The sequence below is a fragment of the Trichoderma camerunense genome (assembly GCF_050948025.1).
Source record: "Trichoderma camerunense strain CBS 138272 chromosome Unknown V8C40scaffold_1, whole genome shotgun sequence".
In the NCBI taxonomy this organism is placed as follows: domain Eukaryota; kingdom Fungi; phylum Ascomycota; class Sordariomycetes; order Hypocreales; family Hypocreaceae; genus Trichoderma; species Trichoderma camerunense.
In genome coordinates, this window is record NW_028145369.1 from 2,405,899 (window position 1) to 2,427,482 (window position 21,584).

The 21,584-nt window shown below is 50.5% G+C and overlaps 6 protein-coding genes across 6 annotated transcripts; 4 read left to right on the forward strand and 2 right to left on the reverse strand.

Moving 5' to 3' along the window:
* Positions 1 to 788: 788 nt before the first annotated feature.
* V8C40DRAFT_14311 (uncharacterized protein) lies at positions 789 to 2,187 on the reverse strand. Its single transcript, XM_083211220.1, has 4 exons — positions 1,989 to 2,187; positions 1,653 to 1,832; positions 1,510 to 1,598; positions 789 to 1,449 (listed from the first exon to the last, which is right to left on the reverse strand). The coding sequence occupies exons 2-4, from the start codon at positions 1,762 to 1,764 to the stop codon at positions 1,054 to 1,056; spliced, it is 597 nt and encodes a 198-aa protein (XP_083079394.1). The 5' UTR covers positions 1,765 to 1,832; positions 1,989 to 2,187; the 3' UTR covers positions 789 to 1,053.
* A 3,770-nt stretch (positions 2,188 to 5,957) lies between these two features.
* V8C40DRAFT_230664 (Phox homologous domain-containing protein) lies at positions 5,958 to 7,558 on the forward strand. The gene is made up of 3 exons (XM_083212765.1): positions 5,958 to 6,749; positions 6,873 to 7,051; positions 7,115 to 7,558. The coding sequence occupies exons 1-3, from the start codon at positions 6,276 to 6,278 to the stop codon at positions 7,176 to 7,178; spliced, it is 717 nt and encodes a 238-aa protein (XP_083079395.1). The 5' UTR covers positions 5,958 to 6,275; the 3' UTR covers positions 7,179 to 7,558.
* Positions 7,559 to 8,550: 992 nt separating this feature from the next.
* V8C40DRAFT_230666 (IQ calmodulin-binding motif-containing protein) lies at positions 8,551 to 11,085 on the forward strand. Its single transcript, XM_083212766.1, has one exon. The coding sequence runs from the start codon at positions 9,159 to 9,161 to the stop codon at positions 10,905 to 10,907; it is 1,749 nt and encodes a 582-aa protein (XP_083079396.1). The 5' UTR covers positions 8,551 to 9,158; the 3' UTR covers positions 10,908 to 11,085.
* Positions 11,086 to 11,471: 386 nt separating this feature from the next.
* Positions 11,472 to 13,706, forward strand: V8C40DRAFT_230668 (something about silencing, SAS, complex subunit 4-domain-containing protein). The gene is made up of 2 exons (XM_083212767.1): positions 11,472 to 12,341; positions 12,446 to 13,706. The coding sequence occupies exons 1-2, from the start codon at positions 11,765 to 11,767 to the stop codon at positions 13,480 to 13,482; spliced, it is 1,614 nt and encodes a 537-aa protein (XP_083079397.1). The 5' UTR covers positions 11,472 to 11,764; the 3' UTR covers positions 13,483 to 13,706.
* A 312-nt stretch (positions 13,707 to 14,018) lies between these two features.
* Positions 14,019 to 19,457, forward strand: V8C40DRAFT_230671 (transcription initiation factor TFIID subunit TAF2). The gene is made up of 2 exons (XM_083212768.1): positions 14,019 to 18,023; positions 18,086 to 19,457. The coding sequence occupies exons 1-2, from the start codon at positions 14,355 to 14,357 to the stop codon at positions 18,983 to 18,985; spliced, it is 4,569 nt and encodes a 1,522-aa protein (XP_083079398.1). The 5' UTR covers positions 14,019 to 14,354; the 3' UTR covers positions 18,986 to 19,457.
* V8C40DRAFT_230674 (nicotinate phosphoribosyltransferase) lies at positions 19,384 to 21,471 on the reverse strand. The gene is made up of 3 exons (XM_083212769.1): positions 21,029 to 21,471; positions 19,894 to 20,956; positions 19,384 to 19,825 (listed from the first exon to the last, which is right to left on the reverse strand). Exons 1-3 carry the CDS (start codon positions 21,222 to 21,224, stop codon positions 19,690 to 19,692), a joined length of 1,395 nt encoding a protein of 464 aa, XP_083079399.1. The 5' UTR covers positions 21,225 to 21,471; the 3' UTR covers positions 19,384 to 19,689.
* Positions 21,472 to 21,584: the final 113 nt, after the last annotated feature.

The following is a 21,584-nucleotide window of genomic DNA, read 5'->3' on the forward strand; positions in this document are numbered from 1 at the left end:
ATGTTTGACAAGCTGTGAAACAAAGTCATTTTAAGGGAGTAGCTGCATTCAGCATTCAGCTTCCGAGATCAAACAGTTATGATCGCAAAAACTAGAAGAGAGTAATGATAGTAGTAGATACTTGAAGACACCTGAAGAACCATCTGCCTCGTAGATAGACGGACGGTGTATTCTCAGGACTCTTAAACCCTACATGCCTACGTAGCCACTGGGGCGTTGGGTAAAATCACCGGACGAAAAGCAGAAGCGCCTAAATATGTTGGTAGAGTGGGTATGTTGCCTAGTTGGCAAAGCACATATACTAGATAGGATATCTAGAGCGTGCTCGCTTGGACATGTGAAAAGAAGCGAAGACCAAAAGGTGCGCATGCATTCTATTCAACAAGATTCTCTCCCCGGAACGAAGTAGGGCGATTTCCATACAGCTCTCTTAACAAGTTGCAGTCTCGTTTATTTTGTCCACCCAAAGCTTTCCGCCTTGCAGCCGCCATCTCGCCAATATGCACGTTAAACCTTGCACATGATTCTGAGCTGGAGAGCTCGTGATTGGGCGCCTATTCAAGGATCGAGTGCGTCTTGACATTGGATCAAACATCTAGCTCGCCATGATGTCAATCATTTGGCAAAGGTCGCGTGATGTGATTCAGAAACATCATGTGCAAACCATCAAAGAACCACAAAAAGGGCTTCCTAAAGCTGCAGCCGTCATAGGCTAAATGCTTGCCGCCGATATTTTTCCGATCTCGAATGACAAAGGGCATTTGATGTGCTTTGCAAAATAATACGATGACGACGACTCAATGGCAAACAAGGGCTTTGAAAGTAATATATTCATGTCAATGTATCGTATCGAAAAGGCATTCAACAGTATTAAGTAATTCCCTGACCAAACTTCCGGCAGTACGCATAATGATATTCCAATGTAAGACGCACGCTCCAATGAAACCAGCAAACCAATCAAACATTAGGCGATCTCAATTGAGCAATCTATCACTTGCTCGACCGCATGACTTCTTTTCAGAACCCCCCTTGTTGTTGTTGTTGCAGCAGCTATCATAGCAGAGCAAAGCCGACAAACATGCTTCCGAGAAGAACGGCCAATCCATAGGCCCGTCCAACCTCGACCGCAGGAGCTGCCATTGACTTGCCCTTGCCGCTGCTGCTACCACCTCCAGGAACGCCGGTGAAGATGGTGTCAGGGCCGGCAGTGGTAGAGGTGGCGGCAGGGGTTGTTGTGGTAGCAGTCGAAGTTGAGTTGTATCGCTTAGGATCAGTGGCACCACAAGGGTTATCCTCGGCGCAGTTAGACGCACAAGTGTTGTCCGAGCCACAAGCCGTCCTGCACTGGACCACAAACTCCTGGCAAATGAAAAAGGGCAGTGTCAAGGTGTACTCAGAAATGTTAGGTTGCTTGTTGTCACCACAGAGACAGCCATAGCTCAGGGTATCCTAGAAGAAAATAATCAGCACGAGCACATCACACGAATGCTGCTTTATTCATCAACATACAGGACTGCAGTCGTTGACCAATGTTGGCTTGCTGGTGGTCTGCTGGCAGATGATGGGGCATGTCGACGTCTCAGAACGGCACCAAGCCTCTGTACCATGTTAGCATCTGCGCACCATACCATGATAGCGAATGGGTATCTCACGTCTTGTGGCCAGAGGAACACTATCAGGGTCGATGTAGTAGCTCTTCTGCGCATTTGCCAACGAGACAAATGCCATCGTGGCGGCGGCAACGGCTGATTTGAAAGACACCATATTGACTGTATAGTACGACGACGGGGAGACGCGTTCGTGAAGATGTGCCAAAGTGATACTATTAGAAACTATCACGAAGGGGTATTAGTGATACGATTCGCAAGATACAATTGCCTGATGTGGTTGAACGAAGAGAAAACAGGATCGCAGAGAGACAGCAAAGACAAGGCAGCAGACGACGTCCCAGACCCCGGGAAAAGAAAGGAAGCAGCTCTGTTACTCACATGGTATGGAAACGGCGACCTGCAGGAGAAGTGCGGACCCAAAAGCGAGAGACTGGGAAGGCAAAAGGAGTTCAACAAACGACTCGTTAACGACAGAGATGGCAGCAGCAGCGAGAGAGAAAGGACAGGATCAAGAAGGAGGCATGCCCGGAAGCACTTTTATGAGCTGGCCGGCGGAGACGACGGAGGTCCGGCCCAGAATCTCTCCAGAAGCCCCAAGTGACCAGGGCGGGTGGGAAGCGAGACCAGGAGGCGAGTCTGTCCACCGGCCCCCCAGCTCAAGCTTTGCCTATCAAGCCAATGGACGCACAAACGGGCAGCTTCGGTATCAGGCTAGCTCAGTTCGTGTTCCCTCCACAACAGCGTCTGGGCAGAGCAAACGGGGCCCCCTGTGAGAGGTCTCACATTTTGCACGGGTCAAGCATCTGTCCATACAAACCAAGATCAGGACGAGTAGGTTGCAATGGATGTTGGGTTATCACAGGCGCAGGCTACTAGTGCTAGTACCTGGAGCAATTGGCACTATGGCGCTGCTACTACTGCAAATCTCGCACTCAAAATTGGCGACTTTGACCCTTGCCGGCCTAGTGCCTCCACCATCTACCCGACTTGTTTATCCAGAGTTCAGTAATAAACGTTCGACCGCGAAAGTCATGAAGCTACAAGTCATCAAAATGCCCGCTAGTGCCCATTAGTAGCGCGCGTTCGCTAGTGGAAAGATCCGAGCTTGCAGTAGCTTCTCCCCCCTTTTGAGCTTCTGGGCAAGCTAGGAAATGAAGCGTCTCTCGCGAAAAAAGGGCACAACAGGAGCCAAGCGCAAGAGGGAAATGCTCGTACAGAGCTGGGAGCAAACAGCCAGACGCTCCCTTTACAAGGACATGGGAGGTTGTACTGTACAGTACAGTTCTTGACTGGCATTCCGCCGTGCTACCGTCCACTGCCTAATCTTCGCTGCCATGTGCGTCCTCGTGTTCCGTTCCGTGCTTGGTACAGGTTGCATTTGCTGCTTGTCGGGCGGATTCTTTCAAGAAGCCGTCCATGGATCCAACATTACGAGCCCCGGTCATCCAAGCAAGCAGAGGGCACTAGCGGCTCTGGAAGGCAGTTGAGTATCGAACCAGGATTCTCCGCTTGACGAGAACCAGAACCACCCATCCATTTTGTTCCGTATCAGTCTCTGAGCTCTTCGTATTCCGCTGTGCTATGCATGCAGATGGAGACGGGAGCTACAATCGCACTTATGCAGACACTTGCATCCAGTCGACACACGCAGAGACAGGTGAAAATGCTCCGCGTTCTCCGCACACTACTGAGCGAGTAGCCTCAGAAAGATAGCACCATGTCGTAACAGCATTCCGGGAAGAATGAGTCGCCTGAAAAGTCACATTCGTGGGGAGATCCACCTGCGCAACCGGGTTACGATCACCACAGCACTGGCGATGCGAGGGGGCGAATATGGGAGAAAGCGTGCATATCTCACCATACTGCCCCGAGCTTATTGAAGGTTGTTCTTGTCCCTGGTCATGACAGGGTCTGTGTACAGTTATAACGGAGAGCCCCCTTCGGAGTGGACGAGGTACAAGGGCAATTTCATGACATGTCAGATATGCATCCCGGTACGAGGCTCCATTCCTGCTCCCTACCTAGGTAGGCAGTTGGTTGCTCGGCCTCATTTCTGCACAGACATGCTTCGGATTCGTGGCAAGGGCCCAGCATGGGCTGCTCCGTACCAGTACAGGCACATTTTATGGAGAATCTGCCCAGCATCGCGAGAAAGCAAAGCTCAAGCGCAAGTCGGGAGCGAGCACCCGTATGCAGACAGTACTGTTGATGCATTGTAGCACAAGATAAGGCTCGGGAAAGCAAAGATGCCCACCGTGAGCCTGGAAAGCTTGGCAAGATCTTGAAATCTGGGGCAGAGACAAAATTGGAGGGAGGAGTTTAATCCAACCCAGCGATTCGCGAATGAGAGACGAGAGTCGAGAGCTATGGCTGCGCGATATATGAAGAGGGTCCCGTTTAGAACTGTTCTAGTGTGGGGTTTCAAGATGGGATACGGCTTTTCCCTTCTGCCACATCAGACGACGATCAGTCCAGAGCCAAGTGCTGCTAGTACGAGTATTAGCCAAAATGCTCGTACGGGTACAGTGTCCTTTCCATACCGTTACGAGCATTGCGCTTTGCTTTGTGTGCCAAGGCGGGATACACCGTATCAAAGCCAAGACGCATGAATACGATTTACGAAGCAATGTGCCGCCGTCAGAATGCCCTCATTAACCGTCGACAGACGGTGAGGCACCGCCTCGTAATCTCTCACTAGCGTTAATGAAACGAAGTACTCCTTTTATTACAACGCAAAACCGCTTTGTATCAGCCAAGCAGCTACTCGTGCTTGAAAGATATGACAAGTACTTGGAGCGACTGTTGGCCGAATGATTGTTGTTGTACTCCAACAAAGTGTTCCATGATGTGACGGTCTCAGACTGGCACATGAAGAGACAGTGGCGACAGAGCAGCTTTCAAGATGGACTCTACATGCACCTACTAATGCAATTGATGAGAGATATACAGCTAGTGATAGCCAGTGTGGCCAACAACATGCGAGTCCCACAGATATCAAGCCGAGCAAGAGCGGCGTCTTCGATGTGTCATACCAAACAGTTCTTCGCTCAGCATCGTTTACTCATACATCCAACATGGCCCCGAAATTCAGTCAGTAGGGCTTGCCCTGATCCTTTTGATTTCGAGCGAAAATACATACGAATTGCAGGTAGCCGTGAGTGGTCAGCTTAGCATTACTCATACGGCGACACCGAAAGATGCATTAAGGGGATGATCACCATCAAGAAGCACGGATCTAGTCATGTCTGCTCCAAACAAGAATCTCGATGGATAACTCCTTTCCTGTCTGACAAGATCCAGAGGCTGCGGGATGATTATACCCACCTCTTCTGGTGATTGGTCACGGCAGACAATACGACTGGTCTGGCAAAAATCGATGGCAAAATGTCAATGCGACTATTTACGATATCAGGCACTAACGAGGCGGGAAAAAGAAGAGAACTAAGTCGTGGGTAGAGTTCCATCGCCACCAGGCCGACTAAGTTAGCCAGGCAAACGGCTGGTAAGTCCACATTTCGCTACTACGGAGCATATCCTGAGTTGCTCCCACTTGGTGGCAAAGCAACGTTCCCAAGGGATCGGAGAGCTGTAGCTCCTATTTCATGACAGCCCAGGACTCGATCCGATTCTGATAGCAGCATCACCAACATCACTGCCTCCAGCAAGAGGCCTGAGTTTCTGTCCAGGAATCCCCACCTCAGCAAGAGCTTTTGGATATTCCCCCTCTGAGTAATTGTAATAGTGGACCCCTCCTGGCATCGGCGATGCAACTGCGTTTACTTCAATGTGTTTACAGGATAGTGACATAAGTGCCACATCATACTGCCGAAGGATAAATTGGAGTCGAGCACTAGGTAGTTCTGAGAGCCCTCGGTGTTTTGCCTTGATACCTGGTTGACAAAACAAGGGAAATTCCAGTCTGGATTCCAAGACTTGGAAGTAGAACAATACTCCCTAGACGAATCTGGTCTATGCTCTACCCACAAGAGTCGTTCCGCAGCTCCTTGAGTCCACCAGTTTGTAAATGCTCCTTACTTGCATGCTCGCCACATGGGCTCCTTGACCATGACGATTCCACATGTTGTTTAATTTCTGTGGAGCTTTCAGACTTGTTACAATAGCAACAATAGCAACAATAGCATCTCTGTGCACATGCACACATGCTTTGATGCTATAATTAGCAACTAGTATTGACTCTTTCATAAAACCCAATTCTCACTACGAGGGGAGCTCAATGGCTTTATGTTCTATTATTCCCGAACAAACCCCACGTTGTGGCAGCTTCTAGCTGCCGTGGGGATAGTTACGCCACTATCGGACTATTTGATGCGACCCGGAGGCCGTAGATGATAACGATAGGCCACAAATCCAAAAGCAGTCCCGTTTGGGGATCTTTGTCTCTTACATTTACCAAGACGCAAAGCACTCTCACATTCGCACATCTTAAGGTCAGGCATTAAGTCCACGACAATCCCGGCCCTTCCGATAACAGCGGCTATCTTCTCTCGAATCCCGGCCCTTGACAGTCCCGCGCGCAATTACAATTTCTGCCAAGGGGCCTGAGAATTTCATCTCAGGACCATACGGGAACGATAACCGATTCCATAACAAACGGCAATCTCGATCGATAGCCACGCGAGCTCTACGATTCCTTCACATGGCTGAATGGCGCCGGCTGTAGACCAGGACCATGCGCCAGGCGACTTGACGAGCGAGACAGGGTCACAGCCGCTTGCCGAGTCCGGCGCAACGGCATCGCCAAATCGCATCTTGAGCAGGTTGGATACGCAATTCTCTTCGGCCAATGGCTCGCGCGATCGACGTAGCGATGCCAACGACAACGAAGACGAGGCGCTGCGCAATGCGCTTTCAGCGACGACGTCTCCAAGCTCCATCATGTCGCCCCCGCCTTACTGGCCTCATGCCGGCTCACACCAGCGAACCATCTCCAGCATGTCTGCCGAGTCTATCCTGCCTGTAGGCGCTATAAGGCTATTTGATCGCGACACAAACGACGACGACAGAAACAGCGCGTGTTGGGCGAAGAGTGTGGAGATTACCGACTACATCATCGTCAATGGCAGCAACACAAACATTGGCGCATTTGTCGTGTGGAATGTTCGAGTCGAAACGCTCACGGTAAGTGATATTCGGTTTCCCTACAAGAGCGCCTAGGCGCAAATATGCTATGTTTGTACCTGCGCTGGCTGTTGTCGTGTGGATGAGGCATTGGTCTAATGGGTGCTTTTTCCGTTTATATAGGGAAGTTTTATGAATATTCGAAAGCGCTACTCCGAGTTCGACGACTTCCGGCAGAAGTTGACATTATCATTTCCAAACTTCAAAGCGGCCGTGCCGGAACTACCGCCCAAGAGCGCAATCTTCAAATTCCGACCCAAATTTTTAGAGAAGCGCCGAGCTGGACTACAATATTTCTTAAAGTATGAAGCGTCTTCTGCCAATTACATGCTCCTACCGTTGCACGGACTGACACACTTGTTCAGCTGTATACTATTAAACCCGGAGTTTTCGGGGTCACCTGTCCTCAACGACTTTCTGTTTGCGTAATCACGCGGCATGTTATCGTTTTTCTCTTCTTGAACTGTCTCATCCTGGACACCCTCTTTCTCTTATCTTTGTTTCAACTTCTCTCTTTTTTTTTTTAATGTGTGTTAAGAAAATGCACATACCCAAGCAGGTATGGTTTGCCGAAACACCAGAGAAGCACCCACGTGCAACCCCACGACGACCTTTGGAAACGGATTTGAGGGTTTTCCTCTTTGGGTAACATCTTTCTCATCTATTTTGAGCATGTTCTTTGTCCTTGTATTACTATTACAGCCACGGTTTGAGGCTTATGCGCGTCGAAATGGCCTGACTTGTTATGTCGTGTATGATATTCTAAGTATATATATACTATAATGTTAATGAGGAATCTTAAATCAAGCTTGTACGGAGTACAGTACAGCTGTAGCGCATTTTGTTGTGAGCGCATCCATGTTACATCGTAGCACACCACCAGACATCAAACTCCCAACACCCTTGAAGCGAGACGCCCTAATCTGTTCCATATTTCGATGATTCCAAGCCTGTTATGATCCTTCGTTGGCCCCCCTTGCGCTTCTTACATAGCCGCTAAACGCTGGATACTACTCTGCTCACTTCAGCCGCTTACTGAAATAAACGCGCTGGCTAGGATAAGATGAGATCCGCATGTGAAACTACATAGATTCCATACTTAACCATGTTATTTGACTCCGTCTTCAAGTTCCGGGCTTGGCTGCGCCTGTGCTCCGCTCCGCCCTGCACCGCCTCAAACATGTTCCAATGTTGCTTCATGGCCCCAGCCGACGGCCGCGCTTTGTTTGGCCGAGAGCGTCCCGCTTCCGAGACAAGAAACACGCAGAGGCGGCGCCATCAAAATGATTGGAATCCTGCCCTATGCCCTTCTTGGCTGGCGTCAACGGAGTTGGAGATCGACGCCTCGAGATTTCGGAGGATTCCGCATGCATGCGCGGGTTTGACAGGACCACGCGACTGGCTGTGTCTCCTTCAATAGTTGTGCAGTTTTCTTAATGTTACGCAATGGCAGTAGAGAACGTGTCCGTGCTAATCTTCCGGGTTAGTTCTCCCATTCTTGCGTGTCTTGGGCATCAGTACCACAGAGCAAACACGAGAAATAACAGCGGCACATGTCGTTTCTCCAAGTACGGAATTCGCCCATGTTTCTGTCCCAGTATTCTGCTGAGACTAAGACAACCTCGAACTTGGTAGAGCCCCACGTCACGTCATCTTACTGCATCACTAAGTGTCAATATTGAGACCAAGTTGATCTGTAATGCCTGTGCTTTAGTTGTGGAATTAATACCGGACTCATACCGAGCTGCAAGTACTGCTTTTCCCAACCTCCCTTGTACTGTAGCGCACGCTCCAGACGGTAGTTCAAGTCATGATAGTAGCTCGCCCCCAAGTCTCGGAACATCCAGAGGCAGTGCTTCTTTGGGCCGCCATGGTTCGTTGACTGGCATCCCGACGCTTTCGGGTCCTTGCGTCACTCCGTCATCAATGAAATGGCACCTATACCCAGTTCAGGGGCCGGGCGATAGGTGGTCAGCCTCCGATCAGACATGTTACCTTGTCCAGCACGGCTGGAACTGTTTATTGGGTCCGTAGAGGTGGCCACAGGTCGCTTTTTTTAGTTCTTATCAGTGTCTTAAGGGCCCGTCTTCCCGCTTTCTGTAGCGCAGCCTGTTTGCCAAGCCCAAGCTTGCCAAGTGCTATAAAGCCAGCGGCCGACCTTGGAGTTTATCTCCTCACAGCCCGGAGCCCATCCCGGGCAACCCGAACGTCGACGAAAACCTTCAACTTTCCTTTCAAACTCCGGATCGCCTCTGACAACTCAAATCTTTAATTCGAAACAGTGACGATAGCTGGTTTTGTTTCTTTGTTTTCCCAGGCCGCTTATGCGACCCCGCAAAAGTAGTCTCCTACGGGAGGTCCCGGGCGCTGTATTGATGTAATGATATAATAGCCCACTTGGACGGCACCATGACAACCGCTAGCTTCACCTCGAGCTTCACCACCCTCTCTGCCTCTTCGGCAAAATCGCAGCAATACATGGACTCGTTAGTACCGCCGTCTCGAGACCAGTTTGAGCGCATTGCCCATGTGCAGGAGGAGAAGGAGGAGGCGATCAGGCAAAGGTTTAAGCACCAGAAGAAAAAATCACAACAGGAGAGCCGGCGGAGCTTGCAGTCGAATAGAAGCGATGAGAGGAGCGATGCTGCCCGCGTTATTCAGAAGACGTTTCGGGGTTACCGAGCAAGAAGAGAAATGAGTGGCTTTACACTGGATCCCAGCACGAGATGGATAACTGCCATCCGCGAGGCGCAGTTCCGCGAAACTACGCGCCCTCGAGGCCGATCATTCACCGGCTTCAGCCAAGATACGCTGTCGTCGCTTGGAGATGTGGCCGACTTACACTCATCAACCGCACGGTCAAACTGGAAGAAGCTGGGCATGATTGCGCTTCGGGCCGGCCACGATGATGAGGAGGAAGAATCAGACTCGGACAGCTCATCGGAATCGAGTAGCTTGTCACCTCGAGAGAAGGAAGAACTGAGGCGACTTCGAGAGCAAGCTAATGCTCAGCGACGATCAACTGCTCTCACACTCGGGCTTCAGTATTGGTTGGAAATCGTGGATCAGAAGCATCGATACGGCACTAACTTACGCATGTATCACGAGGAATGGCGAAAAGCTGACACCAATGAGAACTTCTTCTACTGGCTCGACTATGGAGAGGGTCGATATATATCGCTCGACACATGTCCACGAGATCAACTGGAGAGAGACCAGGTCCGGTACCTGTCACGAGAGGAGCGCCAATTCTACCTTGCCACAGTCGATGACGAGGGCCGGCTATGCTGGGCCAAAAACGGCGAGCCCATCGACACGAGTGAAAAGTACAGAGACAGCATGCGTGGCATCGTTCCTGTAGACGATCCGACACCGCCGTACCGGCCGATTCTGAATCCAAATCCTTATGCCGATTCAGCCAGCGGATTGGCCTCGAACACATCGACTGCTTACGGAGAGTCGAACCCCGAAGAGCATCGCGCAGACAAGTACATCAACCCGCCAGCCGAACAGCGCGATGTCAAAAAGGTTAAGCAGTTTTCGGCCACGACGACTTTGAACAAACTTCTGCGCAAGACCGTCAAGGACGGCACGTGGATCTTTGTCGCCGACACAAACTTTAGGCTTTACATAGGCATCAAGCAGGCTGGGGCCTTTCAGCATTCGTCGTTTCTCCAAGGCGCTCGCATATCCGCTGGAGGCCTCATTGGGATCAAGGAGGGCAAACTCAATTTCCTGTCGCCGCTGAGCGGGCACTACCGCCCTCCGACGTCGAATTTCCGCGCCTTTGTTCGGAGTCTCAAGGCTGAAGGCGTTGATGTTGGACACGTGCCCATTTCAAAAGCGTATGCTGTCCTTTTGGGCCTGGAAACATATACCAAGACGCGGCGTGTGGGCAAAGACCTTGTGCATAAGATGATTCACGGGAAAAACAAGGCGGTTCATCCAAAGCAGATGAAGAAGAAGAAAGAGGAAGAAAAAGACATGAGCAAAAGTGCGCAGAGAGAGAGGCAAGTCGTGGAAGAGGAAAAACGGCAGGCAGAAGCCGAGAAGCAGGCACATGTGGAAGAAGCTGCCATGAAGGCAATGGAAAAGCTGCATATTTTACCTACGGCAGCTGGTCAGGAGTCTCCAAAGAGGACTGTTACATATCTTTAAAGGCAAAGCATGGATCATTTATTCTGGTTGGGCATTTGGTTAGGCATATGGAGTCCTGATGGACCTGTTCTGTACGTATAAATACCCTGGGACTTGTTCGGGCCAAGTCATTTTGCATGGAGGAATACATCATCGTATCTTAGGTATCTAGAGGAGCGAATTGATATTTGGACATTTTGGATATTTGAGAGTGCGCTTTTCTCACTACCCGGTAGCAGCCTAGGAGCATTTGATTTCTAATGCAGCAATGAAGCAATACCGAAGAGATACAAGCATTGAATCAACTCGTATGGATCTGGGTGGATTTCCAGCAGATAGAGTTGGTGGTTGAGCTACCTGTATGCACATTGGCAAATACCTCATGTATGTAGGCCCGTGGATTTCAAATCTTCTACGAAGCACCAATATCCTCTCCATGCTTAGATAGCTGGAAGCTTCAGAGGCGCCTCGACGTAATAGGAGCGCGCACATTGATGCTAAAGCCATGGTGGATCACTACGAGAGCTCCAAGTGCCCTGTAAAGGGGGCTGAGCGCCACTAAACTTAGGGAGCAGTCCGCTATAAAGGCGCCCCCTCACAGGTAGCTCGGGGGTAAGAGCTACTGGGACCGCTCGCTAGAACCCCCCAAACTCCATGACGCGCAGGCGCTAGAGCGCCCCCTTCCGCCCAAGAAAAAAAAAAAAAAAACCTGCCCCGGGCGCCAGAGGGAGAAATACAGTTGAGAGTGCGTCACGTCGCACGAAACAAATCGGCATCGGTGCATCGAGCAAAAACATCGAGGCAACGCGTGTCCCGACAGCGACAGCGCCCTCTGCAGCGGACCTGAAGAAACATGACTGGCGTGCCCCTGCTTGCCAATGGCCTCCATCACCCGCTCCAACCGGCGAGCTGAGGGCCTTCACCTCTATGACCGTAACGTGAACGCCAGCCCCCTCACGCGCTCGGGGCCTGGGCCAAACTCCTTCCACCACGGCGCTGCGGCGGGCGGTCGCACAAAGCGAGCCCTCGACGTGGCCGAGCGCGAGTTCGAGGCCATCCGGCACAAGAAGACGAGAATCGCCGTCGAGATTCTTGCAAAGCCCCAGCTGCCTCTCGAGACTGTGAATGTACAACCGCCGATACCGCGACGAGCCGCTGTGGCGAGCAGCGCAAGTAGGCAGCCTGTCCCCCCTGTGCAGCCCACCACCACCAAGCCAGCGGCGCCCATATCCGCAGAGCCAGAACCGGAGCCGCACAACGCCAGCCTGACGAAGCACCAGGCCAAAGTAATAAATGGCATAAAGCACGAGCTGAATCGCCTGCAGCCGAGCCAAGACGATACCAAGGAGCAGGGCCGCAAGCTGCGGTCGCAGGAGGCGACCAGGTTCAAAAGCGACCTCTCTGCCTACTTCCCGGACTACGACGAAGTGATAGGGAACGACCCCAAGGCAGAACGTGAGCAGCCCCTACCTCTCTACCAACCCACCCTTCTGCCATCTCGAGCCTTTTTTGCTATTTTGACATTGTTTTGCAAATGGGTTACTGACCAGCTGATGCAGATTTGCTTAACCCGGAGACGCCCATCATCATTATCGATACCAGTCTGTCGCGCGCGATTCCTGATGCTCAACGCACAGCGTTTCGACCCCACCACCAAACCACAAGTGATTTTCCCGTCAGAGGATACGGCGATGCCTTATTCACTGACGTATTCGACTCCCAACGCATCGATTTTGGCTTCCTAGAAGCTCAACATAAGAACAAGAATATTGAAGACCCCTTACCTGATGGCCTGTTTGAGCCAATCCATAAAAAGGCAGAGAGGGTTGAACGGTCGATCCGCAACACTGAGAAAGGTCGTGCACAGCATGAGAAGGACCAAATCATCCGGCTCCTTGAGGGCCTCCAAGGCCATGACTGGCTAAGAGTCATGGGTGTCAGTGGTGTTACCGAAACGAAAAAGAAGAAATTTGAACCGGCTAGGATGCACTTCATCAAGGGGTGTCAGGCTATACTGGCCAAGTTTCGTAATTGGAATTTGGAGGAGAAGCGGCGAAAGCTTGAGAAAGAGAAGGCTCTCGCAGAGAGAGCGGAACAAGAAGAGGAATCCGACAATAGCGATGAAGAATCTCAACAAAGGGAGGATAGCCGTTCCAGGGAGAGTGACGAGGAAGAAGAAGAAGAAGACGAAGAGGATGAGGGCGAAGACGAGGCTGAAGAAGATGAGCCTTCGCAAGACGATGCTAGCGAGACGTCCTCGCCAGCCAAGCAGCTGCGACGAGAGGCCAGGGCGAGATCCAAACTGGCGGCCAAAAACTCCAAAAAGTCACAGCCAGCTAACAAAACTACACCTCCGACAAAGCCTCCAGAGCCCCCCAAGGAGTTCAAGTCCTTCTTCACCAAGAAGTATGAGCGTGAAAGCGCGCTTAACCGGCAGAGACGAGCCGGAAGGAAAGTCCTCGCCTGGGGTCACCCAATCCCTGATATCATTGAAGCCGACTTCGCCTTGCCAGAGCAATATCGGGATGAGGAAACACTAAAAGCTCGTGAGAGGAAGAAGCGCAGGGATAGGCGAGAGCGGCGGACTTCGAAATAACATTGGCATCATTGCTACGGGCGTCACCCGGGGGAGGGCTTGGAAGGACAAAATACAAATGGCGTCTAAGGATCTGATTTGCAGGGCGTTTGGCGGTTAAGGTCATCGAGAGGAGATTTAAGTAGCTCATGTATGTAAGATTAGTACCAAGGCAGTATTGGGGGTTATAGTACCAAGCATTAATGCATCAGAGATATGGAGGTGCGCAGTTATCAGCCTGGAACAAATAAAGTTTTCAAAACAAAACCAAAAGAAAGAAGAAAAAACTTCGAAAAATATAAGAAGAAGAAAACGCAATGAATTGGACAATGTGAAGCTATGGAGAGAACAAGTGTGGCATTGAAGGTAAAAGGATAATGGTGGTGAGAGAAAATATGGGAGCGTCACTGAATTCGGCCCATGCCGGATATTTTGCGGCGCTTGGGACTTAAGTTCGAGATTCAGCCAGTCGGAAGCCACAATGCGCTGGTGGTCCGTGCTCCTCGAGCTTCTGTCTCTCGAGACGCGCGCCACCTCTGGCAACATTTTGTTCAGCAAACTGCTAATATCGTCACCTCACCTCTTCAAGCTCTGCTTTTTCAGCGTCTTTTCTTTTCAACGCACCGGCGTTTTGCGATTTAGTTACACCGCTTCGTGTCCTTTCCAGCGGCGCCGTTTCTGCCGCCGCAGCTCTCCTTGCGACCAACCCCAGCCTCGACCTTCAGTGGCGACGGGATCTAGATGCGATGCTGATCTGAGAGCCTCACTTTCGTCTCAGATGCGCCCACAACGATTTTTACCGACCTCGATGCAGTGACTTTGCAATTTAAGCTCGCTGGCGCCGCGCCGCTCTTCCATTTCCCTCCTCTCTCCAACTTCTCGCTACCACCGCCATGACTACACTTCCCAGCGGCTCCAACTCAACGCCCGACATGGAGGAGCAGGCAGCATCGCAGCATCCCCTGCTGGATGGGCGGGATGGCCTTCCTCCCATCGAAGACCGATCGATCCTCGGATACTTTGTTCTCAAGCAGGAAGTAAATATCGAGGTCAACTTTCGAGATCGACGCATCGATGGCACGACGAGTATTTTCATTGCTACCTTCGCCGATAGAGCCGTCGAAGAAATCTTACTCGACGCTGCGCAATGCGAAATCGATACAAACAACATCACCGTTACTGAAATGCGAGAGGTAGATGGGGAGCCCGTGGAAGGTCAGAAGCGTAAGGTGACTGCTGAATACCGCGACCCCTACCAGAAACTCGTGCACCCCAAGGGCTGGAACTGGAGAGCCGACCACCATGATCTACGGCGTATCCGCGCTCGTTCGATCTTCCACAGCCGCAAAACCGACGTACCCGCCGAAAATAGAACATTCGAGGGTTCAACGCCGACTTACGGCTCGCTCAAGGTGAATTTCCGTGGCAAAGGAGAGCAAGAACGACCAAGGTTGATTATAAGAAAATCAATGTCGAATCTGGATGCCGTGGAAAAATCCCACAAGCAATTCAAGATCACTATACCGTTTACGAACAAGAACCCCAGAGACGGCCTGCACTTTGTTGGTGTCGATCCTCTGGACAACAGATTCACTCACATGTACACTCGCCATTCGATCCAGCCGGGAACTGCGTGCTGCATTTTCCCCTGTGTTGACGATCACGGCGCCAGATGCGATTGGAGGATATCCATCAAATATCCGCGAACCCTCGGTGACGCCCTCCAACAGGCTCTGGCGACTAAAAAAGATGGGCCATCTCACAACGGCGTGGAGAAGGCTCAAGCTGATGGCAATGATCTACACTTCAAACTCGCCGAGGAAGATAAGCTGCGAGAAATGTCCGTTGTCTGCTCTGGTTTCCTTATGGAGGAGACAGTTGATCCCGAAGACGACCACAAAAAGATTATGATATTTGAGCCGGAGAAGACCGTCTCTGTGCAAAAGCTGGGGTTTGCCATAGGCCCCTTTGAGCACATCAACCTCTCGTCAGAATCGAGAACTGAAGAGGATGAGGTGAAACTTGGAATGAGTGCCCTCAAGATTCACGCCTACTGCTTACCCGGCCGGGCGGATTGGGTTCGCAACACTACAGCAGCTTTGACTATGGCTGCCGACTTCTTTACTTATACCTTTGCCAAGTACCCGTTTGGTAATTTCAAACTCTGCTTCCTTGATGATATGGTGGAGGACACGGTAGTCTTGCACTCGTTGGCCTTCGTCAGCAACCGACTGTTGTATCCTGAGGATATCATCGATCCCGAGATTGAGACGACGAGGAAAATCGTACACACCTTAACCTCTCAGTGGATTGGAATCAACATGATCCCCAACACGCGCAACGACATGTGGCTTGTGGTTGGCATTGCTCATTACATGACAGACTTGTTCATGAAGAAGCTTTGCGGCAACAATGATTACAGATTCCGAATGAAGATGATGGCAGACAAACTTGTTGAGTTGGATGTCAATCGACCTTCACTGTCAGATCTTGGGCCTAATCTTCATTTGGGCGAATTTGAGATGGAGTTTATGGCACTGAAGGCACCAATCGTGTTTTTCATCCTTGACAAGCGGCTTAGCAAAGCGTCCGGCGGCCATGGATTGACTCGCATTCTGCAGAAACACTTGACTAGGGCTCAGATTGAGGGCAGTGATAAATTTCTCGTTCTGGACTCTGAGAAGTTTAGAGTTACGTGCGAAAAGGCTGCCAAGTACCGTCTCGAGAGCTTCTGGAACCAATGGGTACACGGCTCTGGCTGTCCACGTTTTGATGTCAAAGCCAAATTCAACAAGAAGAGGCTTTGTGTCGAATTAATGCTGATACAGGTACAGCACCAGACTAGCAAGAAAACCGAACTCAGCAGAGACGAATTCTTGAGAGCGATCAAAGAACGCAGGGCGGATCTAAAGACTGGTGAAGTGCAGCCACTGTTTACTGGACCCATGACTGTCCGAATACACGAGGCTGATGGAACGCCGTATGAACACATTTTGGAGATTCGAGAAGATGCCACTCGTTCTACCAAGTTTGAAATTCCTTACAACACCAAATATAAGCGCTTAAAGAGAACACGCCGTATGAAGGAGAAGCACAATGCTGGCGCTAGTATGGAAATACCTGAAAATACCGACGATGCCCTTCTTTACTGTCTGGGAGATGTTCTCCAAAGCCCAGAAGATCTTCGTGACTGGGAGTTGATAGAATGGGATCCGGAAACGGAGCGAAAGATGGATCAGGAGTCCTATGAATGGATCCGAGTCGACGCCGATTTTGAGTGGGCATGCAGCATGAACAGAACTCTCGAGCCGTACATGTATGTGTCCCAGCTTCAGCAAGACAGGGACGTGGTTGCTCAACAAGATGCCATGTTATATCTATCAACCGGCCCTCTTCATCCGATTGCATCGGGGTTCCTCGTGAGAACGCTTGTTGATCGCCGCTATTTCCACGGGATTCGCACCATGGCGGCGCAAGCCCTCACCAGGCAAGCCAACATCAAAGATATCCCGTTGCTGGGACTGCGGCAGTTGATGCGGGCTTTTCGCGACATGTTTTGCTATGACCAAACAAACCAGCCTCTTCAAAACGACTTCTCAGACAAAAGACAGTACAATGTCCGGTGCTCAATCATCAAGGCCATTTCCGAGGTCAGAGATGTCACAAATTACTGTCCATTTGAAGCCCGGCAGTTTATCTTGGACCAGCTGCTCTTCAACAACAACGAGAATAACCCGTATTCTGATCATCATTATATTGCCAAGCTAGTTGAAGCGCTGGCCACTTCACTCATTCCGGCTCAAGCAGATGAGTGGTTCAAACGCCAGGTCAAAATACCCACCGATGAGGAACGCCAGTTTCTTGATGAGGCAATGGAGCAGATTGAACGAGTTCTTCGGCGTGACGAGTGGACAAACTCCTACCAGAATATTTGGACCATCGCTGGATTGGATGCCAAGCAGCGTCTCATGAAGGCAGAGGTGATACCAACAAATTACGCCGATTTTGGCCAATATCTACTAGACGGAACCCATGATCTTATTCGGATCAAATGCTTCGAGGCTCTGATTGATCTTGGGGCACTGATGGATCCGACAGTATTCACATTTTTATTTTACTCACTCATGACGGATCGATCGCCATTTGTTCGGGACAAACTTATCCAAGCGGTGGCTCGAGGGCTTGCTGCGATTGCATTCGGCGAATACTCAAAGGCCGTTAAGAACGAGCCTGCTCCGGATGAAGCCGATGCCTTGCTACTTATTCAAGATAGTGCAGAAGAAGTTGCTGCTCGAAAGGAAAAGTTTGCTCGAAAGGAAAACCTCGACGCCGCGCTCAAGGCTTTGAGGAAGGAAATGGAAGAGACATATGCCACCGATGAGAGGCATTACAGCACTGCCATGCGCAAGGCGCTGGATCATCCCAATCTGGGAAGAGCTGAGATAGAGTCCCTTCTTGATCTGGCAGCCATGATGTTCGAAGAGGCCACAAGCTGGGTGCTTACCCTTAATTTGCCCAAGGGTTGGAGGGTGGAGCGGCCAGTACAGCAGCTCTCGGATCGGGTGAGTTACCATAAATTCTTCCTCCCCCCTTTATTACTAGATGGCTTACTAACTGGTTATAGTTGATGGTGAATTTCAAGTCTTATTACAAGACGAAGCTTAAGAATGCGGTTCCTCCATCACGGCCCCCTGTGCCAGAGGCCAAATTGCCCCCGCCCTTGCCAAAGGCATCATCCATCAAGATCAATACGAAGGCCGCACAGCCATTACCATCGCCTCGGCCTACGCCTGTTTCGAATCCAACACCTCCTAGCGACACAATAGTTGCTGCTTCTGTAGCCTCTCGTCCAGCTAACAGCAATGGTGTCGTTGCTAAGCCCACCATCAAATCGGAGTTTCAGGCTGGTGTACTGGCTAAACGACCTAGACCAGAAAAGGGGGATGGTATCCCAGCATCGAAGAGACCTAAAGTGGAATCGCAGCCGTCAAATCTCGACAAGATTCCTGGGGCTCCCCCGAAAAAGCGTCGTATTGTCACTCTGAAAACTTCCAATCCTAAACGGCTTGCTGTTATTCTTGGTGAATCAAAGAGTGCCTCAACCGCTTCTTCCATTCCTGGTAGGACCGCTCTGCCCTCTGCACCCTCTAAGGAACAGAATTCCTTTGGGTTGGCTAAGGACACGAATGCACCAAAGCCTCCGCGTAAGCCGCTACCTTCTGGAGATGTGGTGAGAAAGCCCCTCCCAACAGGTGGCTCATCGGCGAGCCTCCCAGGTCCTACGACTAGCAAAATATTCGCAAAACATCGTCCTCCCATGCCTGGACCGAAATCGCAATCGCACAGCAAATCACCAAGCAAGTCGCCCAGCAAATCGGCTACTCCGCCAGTGCCAAATCAAACAGCGGCACCGGCGGCGACGGCAGCAACGGCAGCAGCAGTGGCAGCAGCAGCCGTTCCGACTGCACGCCCTAAGATTAAAATCATCAGAAAGCCTCAGCCAACACAGCCTCCTCCCTCTTGAATCGTTGCTGTCTGCATGAAAGAGGAACAGCGGAATGGATGATGTTGACTGAGAACCAATATAATAGTAAATTCGTTAAAAAAAAGAAACAAATACAAACGTGGGAGGGTTCCTGATTTTACGTATGGAAGACTGTGGAATTCGTACATTTGATACCTTATTTTTCTTTCTTCCTTCTTCAAAAGCACTCTTTAGAAGGGTTTTCGATTGTGCTTTTTTGGCATTACTCTGGCGTTTACGGGGTGGGAGGGATGACGATGACAATGCTTTCTAGGGAGTTGGCGGTCATGAAATTGAAGATAATCAGGGATGGGAAGAGGACACGGGTGGGCGGTAATATGTGTATGCTATAGAAAACAATGCGACAGCCTCATGATACGACTGAATCTACCTTATGTGTATAAGCGATGGATGTTTGACGCCCATTTCCCGTGTATCTCTGTCTCTACATTTTCCAGAGTAAATCTTGAACACTCACATCATTACAATCTGGTGGTCAATGGGCGCGAAAGAGTTTACTTTTGGCCTTGGCCCGTATTCTTTGTCTATCTTTATAGGGTATAAAATGAATAACTGGTGTAGTTGAAACAGTTCCCGCCATATCTCCGAGAGTATGCATATCCAGTTTTGCCTTGTAACCATAATTTTTTTTTCTTTGGCCGCTGCTTTGAATCCGCTGAGCAAACAGGTTGAACTTTGTGTTTTTACACTTTGGCATCTTCTTCTCTGCCCCATCGTGCAGTCTCGTCACCGTCTTTCCATTCTTGCTCCACATAGCCAATCTGCTGCTTGACCTTCTGGACCGTCTCCTTATCACCAGTATTCTTACCGGCATTGTCACTGTTTTTATTTTCAAGTAAGCTGGCTGTCCAATTATATGGGTGTTGTGCGCTTCACGGGGTACTCACCTAATCTTAACGGCCGGCCGCCCAGCAGCTGAGCTGAGCTTGATGACAATGTTCAGTGGCACAGACTTTGTGCCAGTCTTGAGGTGCGTAAAGTCGTTTGTTAAATAGGTGCCGACACCGAATGTAGGCTGAAAGCCGTACTTTTGGGACACTTCCAGATACTCCAAGCAGCGGTCGATGTTGAGTGAGTCAGAAAACACAATAATCTTCTTGTCCTTGATGCCTTGTCCATCATAGTAATCACGTAGAAGCTTGACATATTCGGCAGGATCGCCAGAGTCTTGTCGCACTCCCGCAAACATTTCAGCGTATGTCTTCATGCTTCCGTCGGCCTTCTGGAAGACTTCAGGGCCGAATCCGCCGTCGACTGGACGAATGGGCAAGCTAAAGGCCCTGAGGAATTCTTGAGTGCCAAATGTGTCTGTCAGAGCAATGGACAGGTTGGTGCCGAAAGCGCTGACCCAGTGGCGCAGGGCCTCTTCTGTCGCCTTGGTGTAGTCGTTGGTTATGGCAGCAATTCCCATAAACCACTCATGAGCTACAGTTCCGACAGGAGGGATGCCAAATCGCATGGCCAGGTGCACATTGCTCGTTCCCGTCAGCTTTCCAGGGAAGCCCTTTGCGGTCGCTTCCTTGGATGCCTTGACTAAACCGCGAAATACCAGGGCTTGTGTGTGGTAGTCGCGGCGTCTACGGGTTCCAAACTCGGAGGTGGTGCACCCAGCCTCCAGTAGGCGCAAGCCCTTTTCAAAAGCCTTTTCCTCTTGTCCTTCGTAGTTCCAATCCGTGTCCATAAAGCGGAAATAGGCCTCAGATGTCAGCGCCAAAATGGGGATCTCATAGAGAATCGTGTCGGACCACGTGCCCTTGATCTCCATGTGGACGTCGCCAACGTCAGAATCCGAGCCCGAGTCATCACCGACGGGGTTGAAGGTTGTCAGAACCTGCTCTCGAGGTCGCAGCCGGAACTCCTTGAGGAATTCGAGGTAGTCAGCAGTCAGATACTTGCAGTGCTCCTGCAGGAATCGGTACTCTTCGTCAGACAGGGAGATGTTGCCGAGCTCTGTCGAGATGAGTCAGTACACATGCGCAACGGACAATTCAAGGAAGAGCAATGAGAAAGCAAAGGACTCACTTCGGATCTGCTCCTCTAGCCACTTGAAAGCAGCCCTGGAGAGCCTCTTGTCGGGGGTTCTGTTTGTAAAGGCATAGGTCACGGGCACGTCCTTGAAGAACTTGAAGACGGCGCATTGCATCGTCAGCTTATACAGATCCGTGTCGAGGAAGGAGATGACTCCCTCGGGAAAGGGCGACGAGCTGTTGAAATCCATGGCTGGAGATCAAAATACAAAAAAAAGAAGAGGATGCAAAGGGACTGTTTTGGTTTGTGGCTGTGAGGTGATTTATAGAGAGTTGTCGCAAAAGTTGTTTTGGGTTAAGTTAGTTTAAGTTCAGCCATGTTTGGCGGGGGTCTGAAGTGGTGAGAGTCGTCGCTGATAAATTACCTAGGAACTACGAGCTATCGAACTTACCGGCGGTCCGTAGCCGGAACGAGTCAATTTGGATTTCCAGAGGAACGTGCCTGATTATACGAGAGAATTAAATGGCCACCAAGGTACATCATAGTTGCATGCTAACAATTTTGCTTGCTTTAGGGTTGCTGCCTAGCAGAAGCTACTAACTTGGATCCT

Bases quoted from the DNA above. Each gene is read 5' to 3' on its own strand.
- V8C40DRAFT_230668 (XM_083212767.1), top strand. From the start codon at position 11,765: ATGGCCTCCATCACCCGCTCCAACCGGCGAGCTGAGGGCCTTCACCTC. The intron at 12,342-12,445 runs GTGAGCAGCCCC...CAGCTGATGCAG, and splicing joins GAACGACCCCAAGGCAGAAC to ATTTGCTTAACCCGGAGACG.
- V8C40DRAFT_230664 (XM_083212765.1), top strand. From the start codon at position 6,276: ATGGCGCCGGCTGTAGACCAGGACCATGCGCCAGGCGACTTGACGAGC. The intron at 6,750-6,872 runs GTAAGTGATATT...CCGTTTATATAG, and splicing joins TTCGAGTCGAAACGCTCACG to GGAAGTTTTATGAATATTCG. The intron at 7,052-7,114 runs GTATGAAGCGTC...ACACTTGTTCAG, and splicing joins GGACTACAATATTTCTTAAA to CTGTATACTATTAAACCCGG.
- V8C40DRAFT_230674 (XM_083212769.1), bottom strand. From the start codon at position 21,224: ATGGATTTCAACAGCTCGTCGCCCTTTCCCGAGGGAGTCATCTCCTTC. The intron at 20,957-21,028 runs GTGAGTCCTTTG...TCATCTCGACAG, and splicing joins GCTAGAGGAGCAGATCCGAA to AGCTCGGCAACATCTCCCTG. The intron at 19,826-19,893 runs GTGAGTACCCCG...AAATAAAAACAG, and splicing joins CGGCCGGCCGTTAAGATTAG to TGACAATGCCGGTAAGAATA.
- V8C40DRAFT_14311 (XM_083211220.1), bottom strand. From the start codon at position 1,764: ATGGTGTCTTTCAAATCAGCCGTTGCCGCCGCCACGATGGCATTTGTC. The intron at 1,599-1,652 runs GTGAGATACCCA...AACATGGTACAG, and splicing joins TGTTCCTCTGGCCACAAGAC to AGGCTTGGTGCCGTTCTGAG. The intron at 1,450-1,509 runs GTATGTTGATGA...ATTTTCTTCTAG, and splicing joins TGGTCAACGACTGCAGTCCT to GATACCCTGAGCTATGGCTG.
- V8C40DRAFT_230671 (XM_083212768.1), top strand. From the start codon at position 14,355: ATGACTACACTTCCCAGCGGCTCCAACTCAACGCCCGACATGGAGGAG. The intron at 18,024-18,085 runs GTGAGTTACCAT...AACTGGTTATAG, and splicing joins TACAGCAGCTCTCGGATCGG to TTGATGGTGAATTTCAAGTC.
- V8C40DRAFT_230666 (XM_083212766.1), top strand. From the start codon at position 9,159: ATGACAACCGCTAGCTTCACCTCGAGCTTCACCACCCTCTCTGCCTCT.